At 52.7% G+C, this 26,192-nt stretch overlaps 1 protein-coding gene across 1 annotated transcript in view; it reads right to left on the reverse strand.

Moving 5' to 3' along the window:
- Positions 1 to 26,192, reverse strand: part of CSMD2 (CUB and Sushi multiple domains 2) — a 587,354-nt gene that overhangs the window by 241,339 nt on the left and 319,823 nt on the right. The window contains exons 11-13 of the mRNA XM_012642214.1: positions 20,994 to 21,097; positions 17,606 to 17,718; positions 1,672 to 1,854 (exon numbers count right to left, since the gene is read on the reverse strand). Of these exons, the coding sequence (XP_012497668.1) occupies positions 1,672 to 1,854; positions 17,606 to 17,718; positions 20,994 to 21,097 (400 nt within the window). The remainder of the gene's footprint in view (positions 1 to 1,671; positions 1,855 to 17,605; positions 17,719 to 20,993; positions 21,098 to 26,192) is intronic.

The following is a 26,192-nucleotide window of genomic DNA, read 5'->3' on the forward strand; positions in this document are numbered from 1 at the left end:
TCAAGGTCTCCTGCCCTTAGGGAAGGTTTCAGAAAGATGGTCTAAAACCACTCCTAAGAGCCAAAGGGTCCAATCCATTTTTGGAGGACTCAAGTGATAGCCCCTCAGGTAGCATTCTGTCACCTGCATCACTCAGCTTATGTGGCAGGAAACCTTATCCTGGTCCCAAGAAGCTGGCCGGCTCTGCTTCCTACTTCATTCCTACCAGCTGTTTTCCCCAGAGCTCCATCCTCTTCCATTTCTCCCTGCCTTGTTTTATATAGACGGATCTCAGAGATTAAGCCCCCACGGTACCTGGGGTTCCCACAGCCTGTGCCTTTATCTTCTCAGGCCCTGCCTCCAGCCTGCCTCTGCAGGGCCCTGCCCGTGCACTTCCGCCTGGCCTTGGTCTCTGCAGTGGTCAGAGCCTCTGTGCCGGCTTGCCCTGAGCTCTTCCTGGCCCACGGTCCCACTGTGCTAAGAGGCTAATGCTGTTGGGCTCTATATCCTAACCACACTGGGGAGCAGAGATGGGCAGATGTCATGCAATTTAATTCTTTTTTCAATAAGGGTGATTTGTTCAATGTGTACCTAAGAGTGATTTGATCTTTAAACCTCTGAAGAATTTTTATATAAATAAACTCAAAAGTCATCAAAAATGCTTTGTTAGACAAAGAGGTTTTTTTTTTTATCGTTTGAAAGATATAATCACTGTGGTATGAACCAACTCACGAACTCTCAGTCATCACAGAGACCCTGATGGTCTACCAGGCTAGTCCTTCCCCAGCCCCCAGGGGCCATGATTCTCTAGTGTGCAGAACTCAGAGGCCCCGAGAAGCCCACTGAGGTGGGTGAAGGACCAGAGGTTCAGGCTATCTGCCTTTCCTTGAGAGAAGCCAATGGAAAGAGATGGAGGAGGTGGGGTGGCAGGGTTCGAAGGAGAAGAGGTGATGTGCCAGAGAAGCTGGAACCTTTGATTTTCCAACAGAGACCATGCCTGAGCCTCCCTTGACTACATGCAGCCCCTCACACTTGCCAATCCCACTGTGACTGAAGACTTAAGGTATCCTTTGTGTCGCAGAGTATGGTCAGACCGTCCAAGAGGAAGGAAGAAGGGCTTCCTTGTTATCTCCACAGAACAGATCACTCACCTCCACCCCCTTCCCCAAAAGATCAAGAATCCAAAGATAGCTTGATCCTCCGCCCTTCCCTAAATCCAATACAAGAGGAAGCGATTTTAGGAAACTTTATATCTGGCAAGGCCATGGTTTCCCAGGGGTCCCAGAGGCTGGTACAGAGTCTATAATCTCACAAACATGCCATCCCTCCCACCCTGATTGATTGTACGGTGTCAGTGGCTGCCATGAGGGTAGCGGGAAGTGTCTGGGTCTGTGTCTGTTGGGCCAAGCCACAGTGGTATCTATCTTGCTTATAAGGACCACCAGGGAGGGTAAGACGGCGTTGAGGAAGGTCCCCGAATGTCAACAGCAATTATTCTCAGTGCCATGGTCTATGTTATTGCTGGAAATGAGGACCCAACTAGCAACATCCCAAGAAATAGAAGAAACCAAGCAGAGGGAAGCAGTTGTCACAACCTGCAAGGTTCCCGGAGATGGGGCCCCTAGACTAGCCAGGAAATGGGCCCCGCCTGTCAGCGAGGACGCTGGCGTAGCCTCGTCCCTGCTCACTTACACACGCAGCCTGGCTTCTTAGCCGACCACTGGTTATTCTTTTGGCACGTGATTGCCTTCTGCCCCACCAGCTCAAAGGCAGGCTGGCACTCAAACTTGAGCGTGTCACCGTGGCGAAACCGGGAGCCTTCCCTCCGGCCATAGGCAGGTATGCCAGGGTCACCGCAACTGCCCTGCTCGATCTCTGAAAGACAGGAAGATGAGAAAACAGAGACAAAAGGTGACTTTATACCTCTCTTGGAGCTGGAGGTCCACATGACACACTCTGCTGCCTTTCTTCCAGGAGGCAGTGCTCAGAGTGACACAGGTAGGACTAATGTTCTTAGAAGTCACGAGATTCACGAGAAATCCTGCAATGTCCTGTTTCAACACAGCACCCTGCGACGAACGGGCCTGGCAGTTATCAAACGCCTGGGACTTTGCATCCACATAAAGTGCTCTGGCTGCTCGGGTATTTTCATTCCGGGAAGGTGGTTCTGCATACTTTGTGGGTTCCTTGTCCCAGGGGCTAACAAGTCCCAAAGTTTGGAGATTTCCTTACTGAACTTGACCCTGCATCGGGGTTACTGATCTGGATTACTGAGAGATGGTAAGTACGCTTCATTCCTGGGCAGCAAAGGCGAGCACAAGACAACAAGGCAGCCGGTTCTCTCTGCCTGCCTTTGTCCCAAACTGGAGATTTAATGAGAATAAACATTCACTACCTTCTGATGCAGAAGCACTTTCATGAAGATTTTTTTAATTCGATTTAAGATGTTAACAGGTAAAATGAAACAAATGACTCATGAAGTATGCGTCTAAAGTTCACTTGAGTCAACAGCGGTGAGTCAGACGTGGAGTGGGTTCTCTGAGTCGGCTCCAGGGGCCTAGACTCAGTGGGCAGGACAGGCTGGCTGTCTCACAGGAGTCAGCCGGGCCCCCGATGCTTCTGGAAAGGAGTCTGTCCTGGCCAAGTCCCTGGAGTTTCCTCCAGAGTCACCCCCACTTCCACCCATGCTGTGCTTAGTGTGTGAGAGATGAAGGAGGTGGTGGACGTGGGGGGAAGAGGAAGAGGAGGAGGGGAAGGAGAGGTGATCTGTTCCCAGGGAGGAAGGCATCTTGCAGGAATGACAGGAAGTCATGAAGGAAGTGCAAGACTGTGAGGTGAGGACAGTGACAGCCCTGTGACTTGGGAGAGAAGGGCCTGCAGTCATCAGGGGAGGTTTTTGGACACTTTCCCAGGGTTCTCAGGACAAAGGAGCCCTGCCTTTTATGTAGACACCATTAAGAGCTGTCTGGAGCCATGGTCCCCAAAGTTGGTGTGTGTGACCCTGTCATGGGTGATTCTGCAAAAGCTTTCTTACCACAACTGCGGGGCGTCTGCAGGCTTATCAGGGTGGCTTGTGCCAGCCCCAGGCACTGTCATATATGGATGGGCTCTTGACTATTGCATTCATGTTAACCCCAAAACTAGGGTGCCAGCTCTCAGTGGAGACAAGGCATTCTGTACTGGGATTGTGTGTGTGCGTGTGTGTGTGTGTCAGACATCAAGGGTCCTCCAGTGGGGTGGGTCTGTGTGACCACGTGCTAGGTCTGAGGAATCCCAAGTGCAAGCCAGCCCACCCCCCACATCCCCTTGGCCTCGCCCTCTGCACACACCTGCTGGAAACACATCTGAACCCCCTTTGAAGCTGGCTTTGCTCCTGCTCGGGGTGGGGGAGGCTACTCTGGGGCCTTCCAGGGAAGGTGGCCCCTGTGCTCCAGGTCCCAGAGCTCCAGGGCATCTGAAGGAAAGGAAGAAGGGGCCCCTTTGACAAGTTGACCTAGGAAGGCAAGCAGCAGGACCCTCCTTCCAGATGTCCCCAGACATGCTCCCTGGGATGCAAGACCCTGGGATGTGAGAGCTGTCACTGCAGTCATTCTGAGACCTGGAGAAAGTTATCCAGCATTTGAAGACAGAGCCGGATTCTGCTGCCAGGAACAGGACCTAGATTTCAGATTTCCTAGCAAGACCCCACCATGCTGTAGAAGATATACATATGTGGTGCATCTGCCTGTGCTCAAGAGACCAAGCATCCTTAGGGCAGAAAGAAAGCTCCTTCCCAGCCCTCCTGCTGTGTAGGCACTGCCCTGTGCACATGCCCACACCCACCCAATTTCTCTTGCCATCAGTGCAATCGTGAGCATATAGTAAGCATCTACTGTGTGCCGGTCCTGGTACTAGACACTTGAGACCTGGACACGGTCTCTGCTCTCAAGGAGTGAACAGACAAGGAACAGGTATTTATGACACATATGATTCATGCTACGGACACACACAGGAGAAGCACCAAACTCAATCTTGGACGATGGGGCCGGGAATAGGGTCCAGGAAGTGAGGCACTGGCCTCACGTACGAAATTTCAGGGGGCACCAAAAACTCAGTAATCAAGACAAATTGTATCTTAGTGCAATTTTTTAAGAAAATCACAATTCATTCCATAAATCCAATCCACAATAAAGAAAAATAGCAACATTTAAAGTAAGCCTGGATCCGACCCTCCACTTGGAGGACAACTTAAAGTCAGTTGCCTCATCCCAGTCCCAGCCCTGTCGGAGCCTGTCTTTAATTAAAACATTGATTTGTTTTTATCATGGGTATTTTGCATTAATATTGATTTTTTAAAAATTGCATTAAAATATTTATCTTAATTACTGAATTTTTTGCACCCCCCACCCTTAAATTTTGGCCCTGCGAGTGTCTTGCTCACCTCACCCTAGTCCCAGCCCTGGGTCAGGGAAGACTTCTTGAAGAAGGTGATGTCCAAGCTGGGGCCTGAAGGTGGCAGAGGAGCCAGCAAGGTGAAAGGAATAGCAGGTGAGAAGGGAGGGGAAGGGCCCTCCAGGTGGAGGGGAGAACCTGTGCCAAGTTCAGGAGGTGAGACTGTAGGACAGCAATCTGGCAGTGACAATAACTATCTAACAGTTATTATCACAACTAACTTTCAGTTATATAACTATAGTGACTTGTGCACTGATTACGTGCCAGCAGCCACTGTGAACACTTTACATTGACTGACTCTTTCGCCCTCACCCTCAGTAACCCCCATTTTGAAGGTGAGAAACTGAGGCACAGAGATATCATGCCATCATGCAAGGCCTCAGAGCTAGGAAGTGGCTCTGAGATCCACACTCGGGCTATGCGGCTCCAGGGCTCTCAACCCCTGTGCCATGCCGCCCTTCTACAAGCACAAGCACTTTCTACAAGGTGAGAAGAGATGAGGCTGGAAAAGGCACGAGTGGGCAGGGCCCACCCACAAAAGGGCCTTGCAGTCTGCTTGGGAGACTGGACTTGAGGTAGTAGGTGAAGGGGAGTCAGTACAGGGCTTCATTCTATTCAGCATTTAAGATTTTATATTTGAGAAAGATCTCTCTGTCTGGAGAATGGTCTGGGTGCAGCAAGCTGGAGGCAGGGAGATCATTCATCCACTCAACAAACATTTGAGTATCTACTTAGTGTGAGTCACTGTGCTGGGCATGGGGGCATGATGGAGACCAAGACAGACACCAGCCCTCCCTCCATGGAGCCTCCATTCTAGTGGGAGGCTCAAGATAACCTGGGAGATGCTTAATGGTGTTCTGGACTGGGCACATGCAGAGGGGATGGGAGGTCTAGAGCAGAAGAAGCCACGGGCCATACCGGGAGTGAGGCTATGGGGCAAAGGAGGGGCACGGGTCTATAACGCCTGCGGGGCTTGGCCTGGGCACTGGGTGAGCTTTCACTGAGCCGAGAGTGCAGGAGGAGGCACAGGTCTGAACCGAGGGTCATCGGTAGGGCGTGCTCTGTTTGGAGGTGCTGATGGGATCTTGGAGTAGAATTACCCAGTAGAAAGTGGCTACATGGGTCTGAAGTTCAGGAGAGAAGTCTGATCTAGAAAGTTAGCTCACAGATGGCAAAAAAAGCCATGAGAAGGAGGAGACCACCCAAGAAGAGGAGAAGAGGTGTCAGTCCAGGACAAGACTGTTGGAGACATCGTAGGGCCTCGCAGAAGGCTAGACTAAATCCCGAGGAGAGTGGGGTCACAGAAGCTCAGGGAAGAATGAGGTTCAGGAAGGAGACCAACAGCCTCCAACGCTGCAGGGAAGTCTTGAGAGGATGGAAAAGCAGGTTAGCGAAAGGAGGTCACCGTTGATACTGGCAGGAGTAGATTGAGTGGAACGACAGGGCCAACACCCAATGGCAGAAGGGGAGGACGATGCAGGACGAGCAGATGACTTTCAAAACAAGAATTTCTTGGCAGTGAGCGGGGAGAGAGAAATCGGGCTGCATCTCCTGAGGCGTATGGCTTGGGGGGTGGTGGTTAAAATAGTTTTAAGATGGGAGAACCTTGACCATATTTAAATGTTAGAGAAGAACAAAGGAGGCGGAGGGAGATACATAGATAGATAGATAGGGATAGATAGACACATGAGGGGTATTGAATAGTTAACTGAGGATACGGAGGGGAAGTGGGGAATTTCCCTCCATTCTGAGCACGAGGCCCCAGAAAAGGCAGGGCCACGGGACCCAGGCCATGCTGGGAGGGATAGCCTTAGAGACCAGGAGGTCTCTCATCCATAGGAACACACGGAGCAGGGCTGTGTGACTTGTTCCTGCAGAAGTGGAGAAAAGGGGGGCAAGACAGGCTGAGGAGAGGGGCTGGGTTTGGGGAACAGAGAGGACAACAGGCCAAGGAGCCGAGGGTGTGGTCAGAAGAAAGGCCAAGGCGTTAGCCAAGGGGCTGGGGCTGGAGGAGAGGTGAAGGGAGCAGGGGGCGATGGGGCAAGCAGAGCTCAAGGACAGTGTGGGGAGTGGGAGCGGAGGGAGTGGCGGGGTGGAGCTGAGATTTCAGAGGGGCTGCATGACAGGTCCAGCTGCAGCCAGGGTGGAGCACTGAAAGGAAGCAAGAAGGTCAAGGTGTGGGAAACAAAGGGATGGCAAATACCTGGAGGAGAGAGGAGGGCCCCGTGACAGGGATGGGGAGGGTGGAAAGTGGCAGAGCTGCGAACAGCAGGACAGAGGGGAAGGAGTTTGCACGTGGGTGGGATGGCAAGTGCACGAGCCCCTTCTGGAATGTGACGTTCATCGGGTGTGAAGAAGCGAGCTGCAAGTGCAGGAGAGGGCCACAGGGTAATGGTGACCTGGAGGGGAAGTCAGGTTCAAGGACGCATCTGGCAAAGAGGTCTAAGATACAGTGGGATGTGTTGACCAGAGAACCAAGATCGGGTGGAGGAGAGAGGAAGAGTAGAGCAGGGTGGAGCGACAGCTCGGGAGCTCTCGCCAGGAAGACAGAGGGGGCTGGAGGCTCGCTTCTGTCCCTCCCACACCTCCTGTCCTGCCTGAGCCTTTGCTCCAAGCCCAGGGTCAACTCCTGCTGGTGACACAAGGACCAAGGCCCCTGCCTTCCCGCAGAGGGCTCCCTGTGCCCCACTGCCCCGCCTGAAAGGTGCTTGACCTTGGCCCTTCTGGTCAAGTGCCGACCAAGTTTGACGTCAGGACCCAGAACTGGGAGTAGATAAATGGAATTTTGACTTGGAGAAAAATCACACATGCAATTTCCTGTTATCTGGTTTAATATAATTCCATTTTATAAATGTTTCTCTCCTCTTTCTCTCTGCTTTTGTCTACCAAAAGTACACTGGGGAACAAGACACAATTGTTTCTACGACGCCAAAGAATTCTGCCGTGATGGGGCCCTGCCACTCAGTGTCCTCGCATACCCCCGTCCTTTATGATTGCCCTCACTGTCTTCTCCCTGAATCTTTCAATTCCTAATAGCAAACTGGAGTCCTCTTTCATCACCATGTTGGTACAGATGGGACCATATTGTGGGTCCCTATAAATTCACTGAGTATTTGATGAGCTCCAAGGAGGGAAGCCCGGCTGGGAGGAAGACGGACCTGCTGCCCTTCCAAGCCGGTGGGACGTCATCTGCGCCTCCATTTCCTCACCGCCCCCTCAGCCCGAGTGTCCCCTCCTCCTGCTCTCACATGGCTGGCTCCTCACGTTAACAGACTTTAGCTTAAAACATCACCTAATAAGGGGTGGGGAACCTGTGGCCTCGAGGCCACATGTGGCCCTCCAGATCCCCAAGTGTGGCCCCTCGACCGAATCCAAACTTCGCAGAACTAATTCCTTTATTGAAAGGATTTGTTCCGTCAAATTTGGATCCAGTCAAAAGGCCACACTCAAGGATCCAGAAGGCCACGTGTGGCCCCAAGGCCACAGGTTCCTCACCCAATACTTTTTCTTTCCCTTCCTAGCACCGATTGCCCCTCGTGACTCTCCACCTACTTACTCAACGTGTATTTTACTGGCTTCTGTCCTAGACATTGGGGGTGGAGCTGCAGGATAGAAGGGTAAACATTTGTCCCTCTGGAGCTCACTGTCTGAGTTAGGCTTTGGGGACAAGTTGATTCAGCAACTCAGCCCCCTTGTTCCCAGCTGGCTTGTTCCCAGGTTGGCCTCCTTGTTTCTTGTCTCCCCACCCCCTAGAAAGTAAGCCCTATGAAGGCAGGCATCGGTCATATTTCATGTACATATTGTGTGCACACCACTGTGTACCCAGCACTTAGCACAGTGCCTGGGACACAGAGGATATTCTGTTTAATGTACGAGTTTTCCCATTTCTGCATGGAAACTGTGCCAAATGCCATGCTAAGTACAGAGCTGCCTGACCCATGGTCCCTGCCCTTGGAGAATTCAGAGTCAGGTGGGTGTGGACATTATTCCGATACAAATGATAAGGGCAGTGGAGGAGGTGTAGACCTGACCACATGACGTGTGGGACAGCAAAGGAGGCAGCTCTGGCCTCTGGCTGGGAGCACCGGACAGGCTCCGTGGAGACTGTCCAAACCTGGGAATCAGCCTGGATTCCGCCCCGCCCTCCCCTCCCCAGGCCCCTCATGTCGGCTCTTCCTCCTAAACGCCCAGCACCCTCTGCTCTCCATCCTTTCTCTCCCTGCCTGAGGCCACCCCTCGCTGGATAGCAGTAGCGGCCTGGTGCTTCCCCTGCCTCTTCCCTCTATTGCACACTCTACAAAGCAGCCCAAGACTGCTCAGAAATAAAAATCTGGTCATTCTTGTCCCCTACTCATCGATCATTTCATGGCTTCCTAAAATCTGCAGATTAAAACCCTAACTCCTTGGCATGGCAGGACCCTCGCCCACCCCAGCCTCATCTTTGGCCATCACCAACCCTGAGATTCATACACCACAAGACCGAGTGCTGTGGAGGGAGGCGGAGTCGTGCAGTGGCAGCGGGTGAGGGCTCTGGTGTCACCAAGTCCAAGATCCTGGCTCTGACTCGAAGGAGTAGGCCTTGGGCACGTTACTTATTTTCTCTGAGCCTTAGTTTTGTCATCTGCAAGATGGAAGTGGTCATAATAACAAGGTTGCTGTGAGGATTAAATGAGCTCACAGATATGACAATTGTCAAGACGCCCGGCACGTGGTGTGTGACCGGGAGCTAGCCGGTGTTTCCTCACTGTTATTACTGCTGCTATTGTTTGCAGAGCCCAGCCGGCTCTCATGCGGCTCTAACTTGGCGCCTGCTGTCCTGTCGTCCCGAAACGAACACCCCCTGCTTGTCTGCCAGACAGAGTCATCTTTCAGTGTCAGGGCAAGTGCGTCCCAATCTGGGATCTTCCTTCGAATCACCCAGGCAACTTCATTGCTCTTCTCTCTCCCCCAGCTCCTTGGACGTTGCTGTTATCACAGCCATGGTAATAGTTTGAGGCGTGTGTTTCTCTCTGCAGTTTGTGTCTCTCTGTTAAACAGTACATTTCTCGAGGACACAGATGATGTTTTTGAATTGTCTATACCCGGGTCTCCAGTAGGGTGCAGAGCATAGAGAGGGCATTCAATACACGTTTGAGGAATGATGAGGGGAGGGTGGCGGAAAGAACAGAAGGAAAGCAGTGGGAAAGGAGAAATGGAGGGCGAGAGCAGAGTGTCTGGAGAAGAGTTAGAAGCTCAGCGTGGTGGGAAGTTCAAGTGCTGGTGAAGAGAGAAGAAGCCAGACTACACATCTGATAAAGGGCTGATAACCAGAATCTATCTAGAACTCAAAAAAATCAACAAGAAAAAATCAAACAACCCCATCAACAAATGGGCAAAGGAAATGAACAGAAACTTTTCGAAAGAAGACAGAATAATGGCCAGCAAACATATAAAAAAATGCTCAACATCTCTAATCATTAGAGAAATGCAAATCAAAACCACAATGAGATATCACCTAACCCCAGTGAGATTGGCCTCTATCAAAAAATCCCAAAACATCAAATGCTGGCGAGGATGCGGAGAGACAGGAACACTCTTACACTGCTGGTGGGACTGCAAATTAGTGCAACCTCTGTGGAAAAGAATTTGGAGATACCTCAGAGAGCTAAAAATAGAAATACCATTCAATCCAGCAATAGCACTATTAGGCAACTACCCAAAAGAGCACAAAACATTCTACGATAAAGACATCTGCACCCGAATGTTTATGGCAGCACAATTCACTATTGCAAGGATGTGGAAACAACCCAAGTGCCTGTCAATCCATGAGTGGATTATTAAAATTTGGTATATGTTTACAATGGAATATTACTCAATCATAAGAAACGATAGTGATCTAGAACCTCTTATACTTTCCTGGATTAAACTTAAGCCCATTATCCAAAGTGAGGCACCACAAGAGCGGAAGAATGGGCTCCTCTTGTACTCGCCATCAAATTGGTACCAACTGATCAACACTAGGGTGATCACATGGCAGAAATACTCTCCAGGGATTAGGGGGATGGGGGGTAAATCTGCAATTAAAGGACATGGGGAGCACTGTAGAGGGGAGGGGCATGCCTTTAACCCGCACTTGGGTGAGGCAAAGACATAAAGTGTAACCATAATGTTTGTACCCTCACTATACCCTGAAAAAAAAAAAAAAAAAAAGAGAGAGAGAGAAGAAGCCAGAGAGGTGGCTGGAGGGGTGGCCGGAGGGGGACCATGAAGGGCCTGGTTCCATGAGTGATGCATCATTTGAACTCTATCCTGTAATTGTCAGCCCCTTGAAGCCAGGGCTCCCCTCCCTTCTGTTCTTTGTGTCTCCAGAACCAAGATGGGAAGGGCACCAGGAGGCCAGAGAACCCGCAGCTGTAAGTGTACCTCTAGGGGCCGCCATGTCTCTCTGCACGTGGTTTCCACCAATGCGATGGAACTGTGGATGGACGAAGTGGGTGACGGTATCCCCATCTCCTTCCTCCGCAGCATTGTCAAGGGTCTGTTGCCGGCTACAGGAGGTTGGGCACAGACATGAATATGGACATTTAAGTAGCCTCCAAGCTGCCTGCATCAGCCCCAAACTGGAGCTTACCATTTGCAACAGTCCGTGTTTTTAGAGAGTACATCTCATGGACAAATTACTTCCTGCGAAATTTTAATGGTGCAGCATCCCTGCTGTTTGTCTGCCCAGCCTCTGGGGCCAGAACAGACTGGATTTCACTGGGTTTTTCTGGGAAGGGGCAGTTGCTGCTTGTATCTAGCTAAACTTTGTCTCCCAGTGCCTGAAAAACCTTTAAAGGTATCGTGGAAGCTCAATGAGTGTCTTAGTAACATGCTTCCTGGCCAAAGTTGGCCTCCCAGCTCATGGGGACCCGACGAGCAGAGGTGTACTGAAAATAACAGGGGAGAGGTCAGAAGTGGCCCTGGGCGCGGCATCTGACAATAGGAAGGGCAGTGTCCCGGAGCGGGCGGGGTCAATGATGCTGGTTGGCCACCCTTGTTCTCCAACACCACCTCTTCCCGGCAGCTCAGCAGTGCCCGCACAGTGGCCCTCCAGAGAAGGGGTGTGGTCCTGCCTGCACAGGGCATGTGTTGGCCCTCTTCTGCCCTCTTGCTCTCGAACTTCATTCCTATGGAGGTTTGAACCTCAATCTATCCACATGTCAGCTTTCTAAGCCAGTCTGTCCTTCCTCTCAGGGATGTTCGACAAACTTCTCATCCTTCAAGCAAGTCTCAGTTTCAGACCTCAGCTCCTCCAGGGAGCCTTCCCTGATGCCCCTGAGCAAGACTAGCTGCCGTGCCTCTGTATTTCCCCATCTTCTAGCACTTACTGTACTCTATGGAAAACAGATTACGAATTAAGAGAAGGCAGAGATTGTCTTGTCTTCTCTGTTGCCTCAATGTCCTGAACAGCGTCTGCCACACATCACAGGGCCTCAGACAATGTTGAATAAATAGATGAGCTCATTTCTAACTCTAGTCCCCTGGCCCGCTGGGCATCCTTTCTGCAAAATCCCCACCACCTCACTCCCTCCTGTCTCCGGGTCCGGGGCCCAGCTCCTTCCTCCCCCGGGGCCGGCCTTCCAAGCCTCCGCACTAGGCTGCCATATCCCAGACTCCAATGAGGAAGCAGGGAGACTTCCAGATTGATGTTAAGACTTGTTAGCAAGTTGTGTGTAATTTTATAATGTTTCTGGTAAGTGCTAATTGCCTGTTCCTTAAATATTTCTTGTTCTACTGGGAAGCAAAGCAATTGCAACTATGAATGCATTTCCCGCAGCTGGCTGCCCCCATGGAGGGAGACTGAGCTTCTAGGCCCGGAGTGCTCAGATATTGATAGATCATGAGTCCCCGCCCCCACCCCAACCTGGGATGGTGACAAGCAGAATTGGAAGGATTTCTGAGAAGTCGATGTCCCAATTTTTTTCCACCAGGGCTCATACTTTTAACGAGGAGGAGGGGCGATACTGCAGTACCATCTGCCTGCCCCAAGGTAGCATCTCTTTGCCCAAACTGGGGCAGAGGGGGTGTTGATGATGATGTGGCCAGGTGTGCCTGAGGGAGAGGTGGAAGTGAGGGATAAAGGAGGTCTCTGCCCCCAGAGCCTCATGCCATCCTGTGGAACACCTGCATCCCAGCTACCCTCCCGTCCCTGAACCGAGATGGCTCTCGTGTGTGGCAGTCCCCAGGAGCTGGAATACCAGGAGGGTTAAGAGGGGGATGGAGGAAGTTCTGAAGCTTCAGGCAGTGCTGGTGTAGGTTGGAAGAAGAGCCGCAGGCCTGGGGACACAGGGACGGGAAGCTCTCAACTGAGCGCTTACTGAATGCCGGGCCCTGTGCTGGGTGCTTCACTACACTGAGTCCTCAGGAGACCTGGGGAGGTCACGTTCATCAGTCCCCCTGCACAGGTGACAAGGAAGGACTGGCACACAGAAGTCAAAGAAGGAGGCTGATTATAAATTGGGTCTGTCCAGCCCCAAAGCCTACAGGGACAACAGAGAACACGTGGACTTTTGGCACCCGAGCACCAGAAGGTGGTAAAGTGGCCCAAGAGGGAATTAAGAGGGTGTCAAGGAGGGTGCCTGAGCGTGCCCGTGCAAAGAGTCATTACAACTGGGTTCTGCAAGCTTTTCTGGGCACGCCCCCCGTGCCAGGCACTGGGCTAGGCCCTGTAGCACTGGGGAGATTAATAAACTGTAATTTCTGTCTTGAACAGATTCACAGAAGCCAGAACTGGTTTAGAATAATTATCATGGAGAATGTTGGATGCTACATGAAAAATTTTGTACTTTATCCTAAAGGCAATGAGAAGCTGTCATTTAATTTTTTTTTCTAAGTAGGAGAGAATTGTGCCAGATTTGGATTCTGGGAAGATCACTGTGCTCCGTGTGGCAGATGGGTGGGGGATGGAGGGAGAGGACTAGAGACAGCCCTGCCGGTCGGGGGGACTGTGCCGTCATCCACGTGAGGGTGATGTGGGACCACCTCAACCACAGCAGAGGAAGAGCAGTGGGGTGCTGCAGAGGGAGCACCGCCAGAAGCCGGGAGCGGAGTTAGAGGAGGGGGAGGGACAAGGACGAGGCGGAGACGGGGCGTAGCGAAGGGCTGGCTGGTGGTGCTTTCTTGGAGGTGGCACACAGGGGCAGGCTGTGGATGGGGGTGGGGGTGGCTAGCTTGGCTTGGACGGTGCTATGGACTCACTCATATGTTGAGGCCCTTAACCCCCAGTGTGACTATATTTGGAGATGGGGCCACTAAGAAAGCTAAATGAGGCCATAAGGGCAGGGCCCTGATCTCATAGGATTGGTGTCTTTATAAGAAGAAACAGCACAGAGCTCGTGTGCTTGCTCTCTCTGTGTGCACGCACCCAGGAAGGCCACGCAAGGACGTGGCGAGAAGGTGGCCGTTTGCAAGCCAGGAAGACAGCCCTCACCAGAAACCAAATCGGCCAAACCTTGATCTTGGACTTCTATTTAAGAGACTCCAGAGCGGCGAGAAAATTAATTTCTGTTGTTTAAACCACCCAGTCAGTTGGTGGTGGTTTGTTACGGCAGCTGACTGACACAGCAGGGTCCGGTTTGAGATGTCTGTGGGGGAAGCCACATAGAAATGTGTAACAGGTAGATTAAAATACAAGTGGGGGACACAGGCAGAAGTCACCAGGTTTAGGTTGCAGCTGAAGCCATGGGAGTTGAGGCGAGCAACTGCGGAAGGCCCTAGAACAAGGAGACTGAAGGCTGAGGACAGGCCTGGGAAGGGGCACGAGCAGCCTGCGGCAGCTGCGGGGGAGCAGCTAGAGAGGGGAGGACGCCCAGAGAGCAGGACGGGCAGGGACAAGGGGTCACATGGGACAAGGGCTCACATCAGGGTGCCAGGGGACTCAGCCCGCCTCCTTCCTGCAGCAGAGGGGCTCCTCACCCCATCACGAAGCTGCGGAACAACAGAACGACAGGCTTCGCCCCTCGGACAAAGAGTCCAAGGTGGGAGGGAGAGGAAGGAAAAGGCAGGCCCGCCCGATTTAACCCTTCAAAGGTTCATCTTCCCACTGGGCAAAGTGCAAAGGCTTTGTGAGGCTGTCAGGCCGTCCACAAGCTGGACTCCTTCTGCCTCACACCCTGCACTGCGCACACGGGGGCCGCCTCGTTCCTCAGCCCGTCTCGTGAGCACTGAATGACATGAAGCAGTGTCTTCCAAACCAGTGTTCAGCTACGAATCCTCTCTTAAAAGAAGGCTCACAAGGAATAAACGAGGAGGAAGGAGAAGAAATGGAGGTGGGGCCGGAGCCCTCGCTCCCAGGCACGCCCCAGCCCACCTCAGTGGTCCCCGGGGTACCCTGAGCCTTTGCATGACACCTAGAAAACCCTCAGATAATGAACATAAAGCTTCAGGCACACAGTAGGCTCTGCACAAATGCCATGTCCCCTTCTTTCCAGTGGAAACACAACAAACACATCTAACTCCTCTTTCCTACACGACAGCTCTTCAAATATTTGGACACAGCTCTCGAGTCTCCTGAGTCTAACTACTCTGCCCCCAAGTAAATCTTCGGGGTCATCAACATTTCCCACAGGGATTGGCCTAAATCTGCTCCTTATCCATCTCAAGCTGCGGTCCCCACATCTAAGCCGGATGCTCTGACACCCGACCGAGGCGGAGGAGAGCGCAACTAACTCCCCGGGATAAATTCTAGAGGCTGATACTTATTCGCACTTCATCTCATCCTACTCGTTTAGCCAACAGCTCTACCCCCATCCAGATCTTTCTGCACCGTGTTTGCTGACTGGTACTGTCATCCCTTTTAAGTTCATGCTATTTACGTCTTTCCCAAACCATTGGCAAAATATGGACAGATTAAGGGCATGCGGGTGACACGGGATCATTCCTCCCACTCTGGGAGCGTTCACTACTGAACATCCATAGAATTTCAGAAATGGGGGAAAGCTTGGAAACTCTGCCTCCAAATGCACTCCTCTTTTCAAAGCAGTGAGTGACAGAGCTGGGACCCGAGTCGAGGTCTCATGATTTCCCATCGGGTGCGCCTCCCTTGGCCCCACAGCTGCTGTGTGTAACGTACGCACCAGCACGGCCCGTTCATTGAACTACCAATGGACCGGTCCATCAGTTACTCGCTAAGTGCCTCGCGATGTGCAACATTTCTCATATTCACGTTTTTTGTCTAACAATCTTCACAGGACCCCTGTGACCCTGGTTGTGTTATTATCTCCATTTCACAGATGAAGAAACAGAGCCCTAGAAAGGTTCCATGGCCTGTCATGGAGCTAGAAAGTGACGGAGCCAGGATCTGCACTCAGCATGTGTCACCTCGTAAGTGCTTGTTCTCTGTCTGCTGTTCAGCCTCACCTAGACACAGGGCTTCCTGTTCTCAGAACAGTACAACCACCCTTTTACCCCAGGGGACATGGTGGTATGATATGATAGTGTTAGTGTAGAAAATATGGACTAGCTTCCTGTTAGGGGTTGAATTGTGTCCTCAAAAAGATATGTTGAAGTTCTATTTTTTTTGAGATAGGGTCTTACTCTGTTGTCCAGGCTGGAGTGCAGTGGCTAGATCATAGCTCACTGAAGCCATGAACTCCTACACTCAAGCAATCCCCCTGCCTCAGCCTCCTGAGTAAATGGAACTACAGGTGTATGCCACCATGCTCGGCTAATTTTTTCTTTTTTTTTGTAGAAATGGGGCCTTGCTATGTTGCCCAGGCTGGTCTCGAACTCCTGGCCTTAAGCGATCCTCCTGTCTCAGACTCCAAAAGTGCTGGCATTAAAGGTGTGAGCCACCATGTCCAGCTAGATACGGTACCTACAAGGGTGTCGTTATTCGGAAATAGTCTTTGCAGATGTAACAAGTTAAGACGAGGACACAGTGGAGTAGGGTGGGCCCTTAATCCAGTATGCTGGTGTCCTAATGAGAAGGGGAGAGAGAGACGCACAGGAAAGTGTGTGGTGACAAGGGCAGAGACTGGAGTGATACAACCTGGGCTACAACTGAGGAACACCAAGGACTGACAGCCACCACCAGAAGTTAGGAGGAGGCAAGGACGGTTCTACCCAGGGTCTCAGAGGGGGCATGGCCCTGATGACACCTGGATTTCAGACTTTCGGCCTCCAGACTGTGGGAAATAAACTTCTGTTGTTTTAAGGCAGCCAGTTTGTGGTACTTTGTTAGGGTGGCCCTAGCAAACTAATACACCTCCTGCACCGAGTTTGGAAACAGAGCTCGGGGCCTGGAGCAGGAGGAGCCCTTGGTCCCTGGGGGTGGGGGAGCGGGTGTCTGAGCCTTCTCCCTCTCCCCGCCTCCTGTGCCCCTAGCAGCCACCTAAGCATTTTGAGGCCTTAAGGTTCACTTTCTTGATAAAGCCTTTCCTGACCCCCCAGAAAGGATGACTTCTCTGCTCTCCCACTGGCTCTCTGGGCAGCCACCTGGCTTTCACTCCTCATTCGTTTTCCCGTGTCTCAGCGCCAGGGCACCAACGCCTTGAGGTGAAGCCCAGGCCTGATGCCTCTGTCCCCTGGCGTTGGCCGGGTGTCTGGCACCTAACAGGGGCTTAATGATTCACTACGTGTGGAATGGCTTCTCCTTCCCTCCTGTGGGGATTGGCATTAGTAGCTGTTGGCCAACAGGTGGTTGGGAGGCGCACAGACGGGTGATGGTGGTGGTGTCTCTTGGGCCCCGGAGTTTGCAGTTCCCTTAATGCCTGTTCCCAGCAAGAGATGAAGATCCTTTCTGCATCCGCCTCGGGCCACCCACATCAGTGTGTGTCTGTCCCTAGCCCTAGGCACAGTCACTCACCCATCTCCTTGACACTTCGTTACGGTAGCTTGGGAAGCTACCGTCCTCAGTCTAAAGATTTTAAAAATGAGTGAAGCCTCCCAAAAGATGACGTGAGCCAGGTATGAATGGGGGATGGAACCGGTGTCTGCACCTGGTGCTGGGTACCTAGTGTTTTAAATGATTTATCCCGGGTAATTCTCGAAACAACCTGGGAGGCCCACAGAACCAGGAAGGAGGCCCAGGCTCAGAGAAGTCGAATAACGTGCCCAAGTGAAACTAGCGGAGGACAGAACCAGGATTCAAACCCAGGGCTTTCTGACTCCAGATCCAGACCCCAAGTATCTGACAGCCAGGGCAGACTCCATGGGGGCCCCCAAGAGCAGTTACCTTCATAAGAAGCCTTGAATCCCAGGGAGCTGCCGCTGCCATCGGTCTGGAAGAGGAGCCACATTTGATGGTTGGTGCTGACAATGAGATCTGGGACCGACGTACCTGTCAGGCTGGCAGGAGAGAGATATTCAGAGGTGTGCACCCAAATAGAACGACTGCCCGACCTAGGAGCCAGGCCCACCCGGGAGCAAATTCTGGGCCCCACCATGTTTGTGACATTGGAGCCCAGTGGTGTGGATTCTGCCTGCTGGGAGGACTCACTGCCTCTCTGCCTTGGCCATGGGCAGAGCTTGAATATCAACTTTGACTGCCTAGCCCAGACCCCTGGGCTCACAAGGGCTATCTATGTCCTTGCTTGCCCAGGGGACAGGGACTGCTGGAGCCAAATCTAACCAAGGGGGTGCCTACACTCTTGCAACCTGTGATCTCTCATGCGAACGGTATTGCAAAAAAGACACCCCCACACCCTGCAGCTGTCTCTGTGTGGGTTTTCTCTCACAGAAACCCATTTCCCTGGTTGGAACCCGAGCCATTCCTTTAAACGAGACACCTCCTTCCATTCTAGCACGAGAAACGAGGCTTAAAGTGTGGCTATCACTTGAGGGCCACATTCTTTCTGAAGAAAAGGATTTAAGCCTGGGGAGGATTCTGATTAACCACCTCCTGAGTCAGACCCTGTGCTGCCCAATTTCCCACCCATTATCTCATGTAATGCCCTTGTCACCAGTGAGGGAGGGGTGTCATCCACATGGCACAGACCAGAGGGCAGGTGCAGAATGGGTAGTGGCATTCCCAAGGTCAGCCTGATAGAGCATGGTGGAGCCAGCACTCTGCTTGCAGGCTGGGGTTTCCGGAAGAAACCTGGCTCCCTCCTTCTGTTGACACAGGGCAAACCACCAGCACACACAGAGCAGGGGCAGAGGGCTGCAGAGGGGGCGATTGAATTAATGGGTCCAAATCTCTGCTTCACCCCGGGGTTTCAAAGTTGGGGGGCTGTTGAGTAGGCTGCAGAGAGATGGTCATCACAGCATGGGATAGAACACCTGGGGTACAACAGCCTTGCCCGTGTGGCATCCCTGAGCTTGGGGTTCTGACACTCTGTAATGAGTACTGACTGAGGCTGGCCTGTGCGGCTCCTAACTCTGGGGTGGTGGTGAGCAAGGGAGAAGGCTGGGGCCTTTCCTTTCCCGTTGTTTAATCCAATTATGACAACAAAGAAGCCCGATCATTTTGCATGTGTTTCCCTAAAGGTCTGAGATCAATGTTGGCTTAAAGAGATCTGAGTGGTGGTGGGAGAGCCTGTGGGCCACTAGAAAACTTGTGGGGAGCTCCCTCAAACTGTACTGATCCAGAAACCTGGCCCAAGCTCTGGCTCTGCCATCCATTTGTTGTGTGACCTTGGGCAAGTGGTTGAGCCTCTCTCGGCTTTTCACTCCACGTTAAATAAGGGGATTGTTTTGTATGATCTCTAAGACTCTTTCCAGCTCTGACGTTCCAAGGTTCTACGTCAAAGTGCAATGGGATCGTGGGAGGAAAGAGAGCTGGGATCCTGGCCTCTCGGGCACACTGGGCTGATAAACCATCCAGAGCAGCGAGCTGGGGCAGACGGTGAGTGATGGGGATGCACCCAGAGTCGGGGAGAGGTGGGTGTGACGTGTGATTTTATGTATCAATCTGGCCAGGCCACAGGTCGCGCAGATATTTGGTCAGACATTATTCTGGGTGTGTCTGTGAGAGTGTTTTTGGATGCGATTAACATTTAAACCAGTAGACTGAGTAAAGCAGTGTGGGCGGACCTCATCCGGTCAGTTGAAGGGTTGAAAATACAACAAAAAAGTAGACCCTTCCCTGAACAAGAGAATTCTTCCTGCCTGGCTGCCTTTGAACTGGGACATTGGCTTATTTCCTGCTTTTGGATTTGAACTGGAACTTTGGCTCTTCCTGGGTCTCGAGTCTACTGATTTTCAAACTAGAATGACATCACTGGGTGCCAACTCACCGTGAAGATTCTGGGACCTGTCAGCCTCCCAAATCACATGAGCCAATTCCTTATAACAAATCCCATCCGTCTATCATCTACCTATCTATCTACATATCATCATTTCTTATTAGCCGTTTCTCTGGAGAACCCTGACGAGCACAGTGGAGCAGGCAGCGGGGAGAATCCCCTCTAGGCTCACATCCCATGCCTTTGTCCTGGGACATCCCAAGCCCCGGCCGTATCACCTGACTTAGTGGGTACCATCGGATGAGATGAGTCACGTAACTGCCTAGATAGCATCACCTCCAGGCAGGTGTGGGACCAGGTAGGACTCGGGAAGGTATGAGAACCACCCGGAACAGCACAGCCTCTGGACAAGCCAGCTGTCACTGAAAGGCCATTTCTCACGCAGCGTTGGAGCCAGAGGGAGATGGCCTGGAACTAGCCTGGCTGGGAGGGGCTGTGGCACGGGACAGGGTCCTTGACTGAAATGAAAAGATAAGATCTGGAGTGCTGGCTCTGCAACCAACCTTCTCTACAACGTTTGGGCCTCACCTGGTCTCCCCACCTGGTAAATGGAGCTAACACCTTTCTCACAGGGTTGTTGTGGAGTGTGAGTGAGATAACCGATGCAAAAATTCCCACCACAGTGCCTGGGTGCAAGGTAGGTGCTCCATGTCTGTGACTCCCCACCTTCTTCTTGGAAGGGAGGTGGACGGGGTCAGGCCTGTCTGTCTGAAGCTGGGCCATGTGCACCGAACAGGAGCGTTTCCTGGCTCTCACGTCAGGCTGTCGGTGGTGGGCAAAGGAGAAGCTACATGGCCCCCGGAACACAGGCCCAGTGTAGTAGAATCTCAGGACAGCCTGATATTTTCCTGTCCCTTGACTACACCACGTTATACTGGCCTTTCTGGGCTCAGGAAACATGGTCACTATGTCTATAGGGGCCCGAGTCTCTGAAACCATCCATTTCCCAGATGGTTCTGAGCACACAGGAAGGTCAGGAACACACTTCCATTGCCCTGTCTGAGGTCAGGCTGCCACGGACGGCCGTGGTGGAGAGTGAAAGCTGTCTGGTGGCAGAAGCCGGGTCTGAATGGAAGCAGACGGCCAGTGGAAAGGTCCAGGCTCCTGTGTGAAACGTCCATCTCCCCCACCCTGAGAGTGCTCATTCTGTTCGCTTTTCGTGTGAATTCCCAGTGAGAATTTGCCCTGTCCTCTTTTACCCCGGGTGAAGTAGAGAGAGGTGGAGGTGGAGGGATTGTTGCAGAAACCAGCAGCCCTGCAGAACGCTGTCCTTGCTGCAGTGTGGTCACCAGCAGGACTCGGCAAGCCCAGCCCACCACCCCCCGCCAAGGGCCACATGCCGCCCCGCCCTCCAGATCGCACGCCCGCTTCACTTACACGTACAGGACCGTCTTCTGGTCCCCATCCTGCCCACCGTCCCCGACCGTCAGGGTGTCATAGCCCCTCTCCAAATCAAACTCCTCAAAGGCGAGCTTGATCACCTGGGGGCGGGAGCACACGGTTAGGAGCAGGCGGGGGCCCTGAGCAAGGCTTCCAGAGCCTCGTTAGGTCCCGATGCCCAGAGTTACTGGTGACACCATCCTACACACGCTGACCATTTCTGTGCCACCTAAATGTGTGTGACTATTTCCCTCCAGGCTAGACAGTCTCTGGAGCTCCCTGATGTTTCTGAAGATGTTCATGGCACATCTGGCCAATTCTAGAGGCTGTCGCAGCAACCGGGCACATCTGGCTGACTGCGAGATGATTAGACTCCTTCGTCACGCCTTAATGCACAGAGTCCCTCCAGGGTTGGGCGACAGTTTTTCAGGCCACATGTGGAACTGCAGCTCTCCTGCCCCCAGGGACCTGCAGGAGTTTCTCTCAGCCTCTCTGCCTGCCTTTCTCCATCCTTTTTGTTTGTTTATTTGTCGAATAAATGAATGTTTTCAGAAGGAGATTTCGGCAAGATTCCTCCCTCTTGTTTTAATCCTGCCTTCCACAAATATTTACTAAGTCTCAGCATATGCCAGGCTAGGAGGGGCTTCGACAGCGAGTGTGACGCAGTCCCTGCCCTCAGTGAAAAGGGGAGACAGAAAAGTAAACTGATAACCACAGCACTGGGGGGAGGCGACGTCACAGCGGGGCTGCGGGGGCAGAGAGGAGCCTGCAGCTCCCCCAGCCTGTGGCAGGGGAGGCCACCCGTGATGTGGTGTCTGACAACATTCTGAAGGCTACAGAAGACTTCACCAGGCCAGAGGGGGATGCTGGGAGAGGGAAGGGGACGTTCTGAGAAGGAGTCCGGGGTACAGGGCCTGATAGATAGAACATTCTGGAATAAGTTGTTCAGTGTCTGTTGACTGTGGGTCTGCAAACTGAGCACACGTGCTAGCTGCCTTGCTTGCTCTGGGGGACAATGTGACAGGCCTTCGGTGTGAGGAGGTGACTCGGGAAGACCCAGAACTTAAAAAATTTGCCTGGAGCTTGGTCCAAAGGGCCTCATACCACCCCAACCCACCCCCAAATTGGTTTTTTTCCTGAGGGAGGAGCAGTAGAAGAGTTTTAAGTGGTGGCTTACAGGGACACACGGGTGTTTGAGAAAGCGTCAGTGTGGCTGCTCGTGTGGAAATGACTGGCAGGAGTGAAGCGCGTGGTGAGGATGGTTCCAGGCTTTCGAGGTTGTCCAGGCAAGTGACAGGGGAGGAGTGAGGGGACCGGAGCTGGGGCAGGTCCCAGCGGTACGTGGGGCTGTGTGCCTGGAAGGATGTGGGGCTGAGGAGAGGGCAGGATCTAGGATGAGCTACTGGCTTGGGCCTGGGCGACTGGTGGGTGGGTGGGGGGCCATTCACGAGGACATGACGCGCTGAGGCACCCACCCGGATGTCTAATCTGGGCCTCCTTGTCCGTTTCAATCTGATGATAGCCTTTACTCCACCAGTGAGGAGGCTGAAGTCGCCCCTTTGTCTTCTACTCTGCAACCCAAGGAGTACAGATATCTTTTCCTACTTGTGACTGACGCCTTCTGCAGGTTTCCTCCATCTGAAGCGAAAAGCCCAGCACCCACACGCTGCCAGGGCCTCACCTGCAGAGCCTCACCCCAAGGTGCTTTCAGGTCTCTCGGGAGCAAATGGAAGCTGCCCCCATCCAAGAGCCTGGGTACCATCTGTGCAGGGCCCCTCTGCACAGGCGTGGGGTTCAGAGAGCAGCATCTCCGGATAGCAGCATTCGTGAGCACGTCAGTGAGCCTTCAGACAGACACAGGGCAGGGAGCAGGGATCGCCACTGCTGGGAGAAACGTTAAGGAGGCTTCCTGGGGGACATGAAGTCCGGGCTGAGTTTCAAAGATGAACTGGAGTCCAACCAAGGGATGCGGAAGGGAGAGCAGTTCCGGCAGAGGGAGGAGCAGAGGCACAAAGCAGGGTGGCTTGTCCAGAGGCCTCTACTTCATTTGGAGTTAAGTGACAGGGAAGCAGAGGGTGGTGACATGAGAGAAATAGGAGGAGCCAGATTATGAAGGGCTGTCAGTCATGCTGAGAATTTGGAGCTTTGTCCTGAAGACAGCAGGGAATTATGCAAGAGTTGTAAGTAAAGGCACGACATGAGATTGTCGCTGTGGGAGCAACAGCACTGAGGGATGGTGAAGACCGGGAGCCTCGTGGCTGGGCTGCAGCGACAGTCAAGGTGACGGAGGGTGTGGGCCTGCAGCCAGCGGTGGTCAGACGGGTCAGGAAAGAGGAGATGGAATTTAACTGTCAAGAGTGAGTGGGGATTCCTTGGCCCTTCTGGGTTTCCCATCCAGAATGTTCCCTGCTGGCGAGTAGCACCATCACGGGATCATTTGCTCAGGCTGGAATCTCCTTCCCATCTCTCACTCCCCACAGTCCTGCTGCACAGATGCTTCTCGGGCTCCCGTTTCCTAGCCTGACACACAGGAGGGGCCCCTGCACCTGCTCCCTTCCGGTCCCCCCCAACCCGGCACTCCCATCGTGGCCCATTCACGACTGACTTGCACAGGCTCTTCCCGTTCCCTTTCGCTCCCCTAGCAAATTTCTCCTCATCCTTGAGCTCTCTCTTGTCCAAGTTCTCTGTCTGACTTTGACAAGGGGAACGCTCCCCGCTCGGCCTCCCTCTCATCTCTGTCTCGGTGCTTCCCCGCCGCACCGTGATGGACCTGTTTACTTGCTCCTCCACTCCACCCTGCCCTCCTGGAGCACAGGGGCCAGGTCTCACGACCTCTGTACGACCAGCACCTGCCAGTGTGCCAGGCACGTGCCAGCGGCTCAGAAAATATTGACTGGGAGAACATTTTCAAACCTTTCCCCATTCTCCAGCATGGATGGATCGCTAGGCTCTCGGATCCCTCGTAGTAGTTACTGCGGAGAACAGAGGTTGGCAAACCTTGTCTGCAAAGGGCCTCATAGCAAATAGTTTTCCCTTTGTGGATCTATGATCTCTGTCGCAACTTCTCAACACTGCGAGACTAGCACGAACGCAGCCCTGTGCAATGTGTACACGAAAGGGCACGGCTGTGTTCCAATAAAACTTCATCTACAAAACAAATGATGAGCTGAATTCCGCCCTGAGGCTACAGTCTGCCCATCCTTGATCTAGAACATTCTCTGAGACTTAATCATAGTCTTTGGTCACCTTGTCTTATGAGATTTTTGTCACTACAAGAGCTGACACCTACAATGGGCTCGATTCTGTTCTGAGTACTTTGCACATATCAACTCATGGAAAACTCACGACAATAGCTTCTTTGGTTACCTCCACTTTACAAATGGGACAGCCCAGCCACAGAGTTTAGGCAGCTTGCTAGGTCACACAGGTAAGTGGTAGAGCGGGGACTCACTCCAGGTAGGCAGAGGCCAGGCTCTCCTCTTGTCTATGTGGCATCCCGGCAACATCTCAGGTTCACGAGGCAGGGACCATGACTTGCCCCCTCAAACCTTCCTTAAGCTCTTTTCCTGGGTCCCGCCAGGTGCTCAGCAAGCACTTGCTGCACATGAAATACAGAAGGCAGACAGCACCTTCCGAAGGAGGAGGGGCCTGGGCTCTGCAGGGACTCAGGGTCCTCACTGCACAACCTCACCCCATCAGCCCCTTCCTGGGGCAGAGGACACTGCTCACCCAGCCACCTCCCAAAGAGGGAGCATATGATTACTAGGCCTATAATGGGAAAATATTGCTTTGAAGGCCAGAACCCAGAGCCATAAAACGACTCACATCACTGGTTAGAGCTGCCGTTGATGTGAACCACATTTCAGAGCCCCGACCCTGATGTAGGAGCTAATTACACCAAGAAGACTGTTGAACACACGCAACATCGCGGCCTCGGGACGGGCCCCCAGCGCACCACGTACTGACGCTTTCCTTTTCTCCTTTCTTTTTTTCTCCTCTGCTTTGGCCTTTGTTTAAAGACAGGCTCCTATAATGACTCATTAACTAACATGCAGATCAATCAAGCTCACAAAGCGCCTTTCTGAAGCAGGAGAAATGGCAGCACATGAAATAGGCATGATCAAAGAGGCACATTTGTATACAGCTCAGACACCCAATTTAAACCCATTAGATAAATGAATAAACAAACTCATCATCTAGGACATAATTACAGAGCACCTGCCATGTGCCGAGCACTGAGCTAGCTGCTTCCCATAAGTTATTCGCTTGCTTGGCGATTTAGACAAGAATCTAAATGCCAGCGACGCAGTGCTGACGGTGACTGCTGGAGGACTGCAAAGAAGAGAGAGAGGGACGGAGGAGGTGGGCCTGGGCCTGGCAGGATGGGGAAAAGTGTGGCAACGCCGTGAGCAGTGGAGGACAGGGAAGAACAGCCTGGCTGAGTCTGTGGTTGTATTTTGCCTGCAGCCAGAGTGGACAGTCTGGACTTGATGGTCGACTTGATGAGAAGCTGTAATTCAGTGTTAATTCTCTCTCCAGGGAGACCTGGAGGCAGAGAGACCAGTGGGAGGCTGGTGCAAGGTTCAAGAGCGCGAGGAGGAATTAGGGGGACCCTGAGTCTGTATTCTTGGCAGAGGGAGGAAGTTGGGAGGTTGCTGCCCTCAGAACACAGCCACCTTGTCCTGAGAATCATAGGGGATGGAACGGGAACATGGATGACACCTGTCCGAGGCCCTGGAGAACATTCCTCACTTCTGAGCATTGTCCAGGGTCAGCCAAGGGAAGGGCTTCTGGTCCCACCAGCCTGTGCCCAATGTCTGGGTGACGCTGCAGAGGACCAGATGGCTCAGGGGAGTTTTGTGGGAAGCTGGAGTCCCGAGAGATGTAGACTGAGGCTGTTCTGTCTAATGACTGCTTTCTGACAACACCCTCCTACCTGGGCTCTCTGCCTGTGTCCCTATCCTTCACCCTACACGAGGGCCTCCCAGGGCCTCCCTGTCTCCTACAGGAGGGGTTGGAAGACTACGGCTCTCAGGCCAAATATGGCCCATGCCTTGTTTTTATATGGCCCCCAGAGCTAAGAAGGAAAGGACTCAGGCTTGGACTTGGGGGAGGCTATGGAAGGGTCCCTTTGGAGCCACCCCACCATGAGAAGCGGGCTATGGAGGCACCTGGGGCAACCTCTCCGACCTCCAG

The sequence above is a fragment of the Propithecus coquereli genome, unplaced genomic scaffold, assembly GCF_000956105.1.
Source record: "Propithecus coquereli isolate 6110/MARCELLA unplaced genomic scaffold, Pcoq_1.0 Scaffold178, whole genome shotgun sequence".
NCBI classification, from domain to species: domain Eukaryota; kingdom Metazoa; phylum Chordata; class Mammalia; order Primates; family Indriidae; genus Propithecus; species Propithecus coquereli.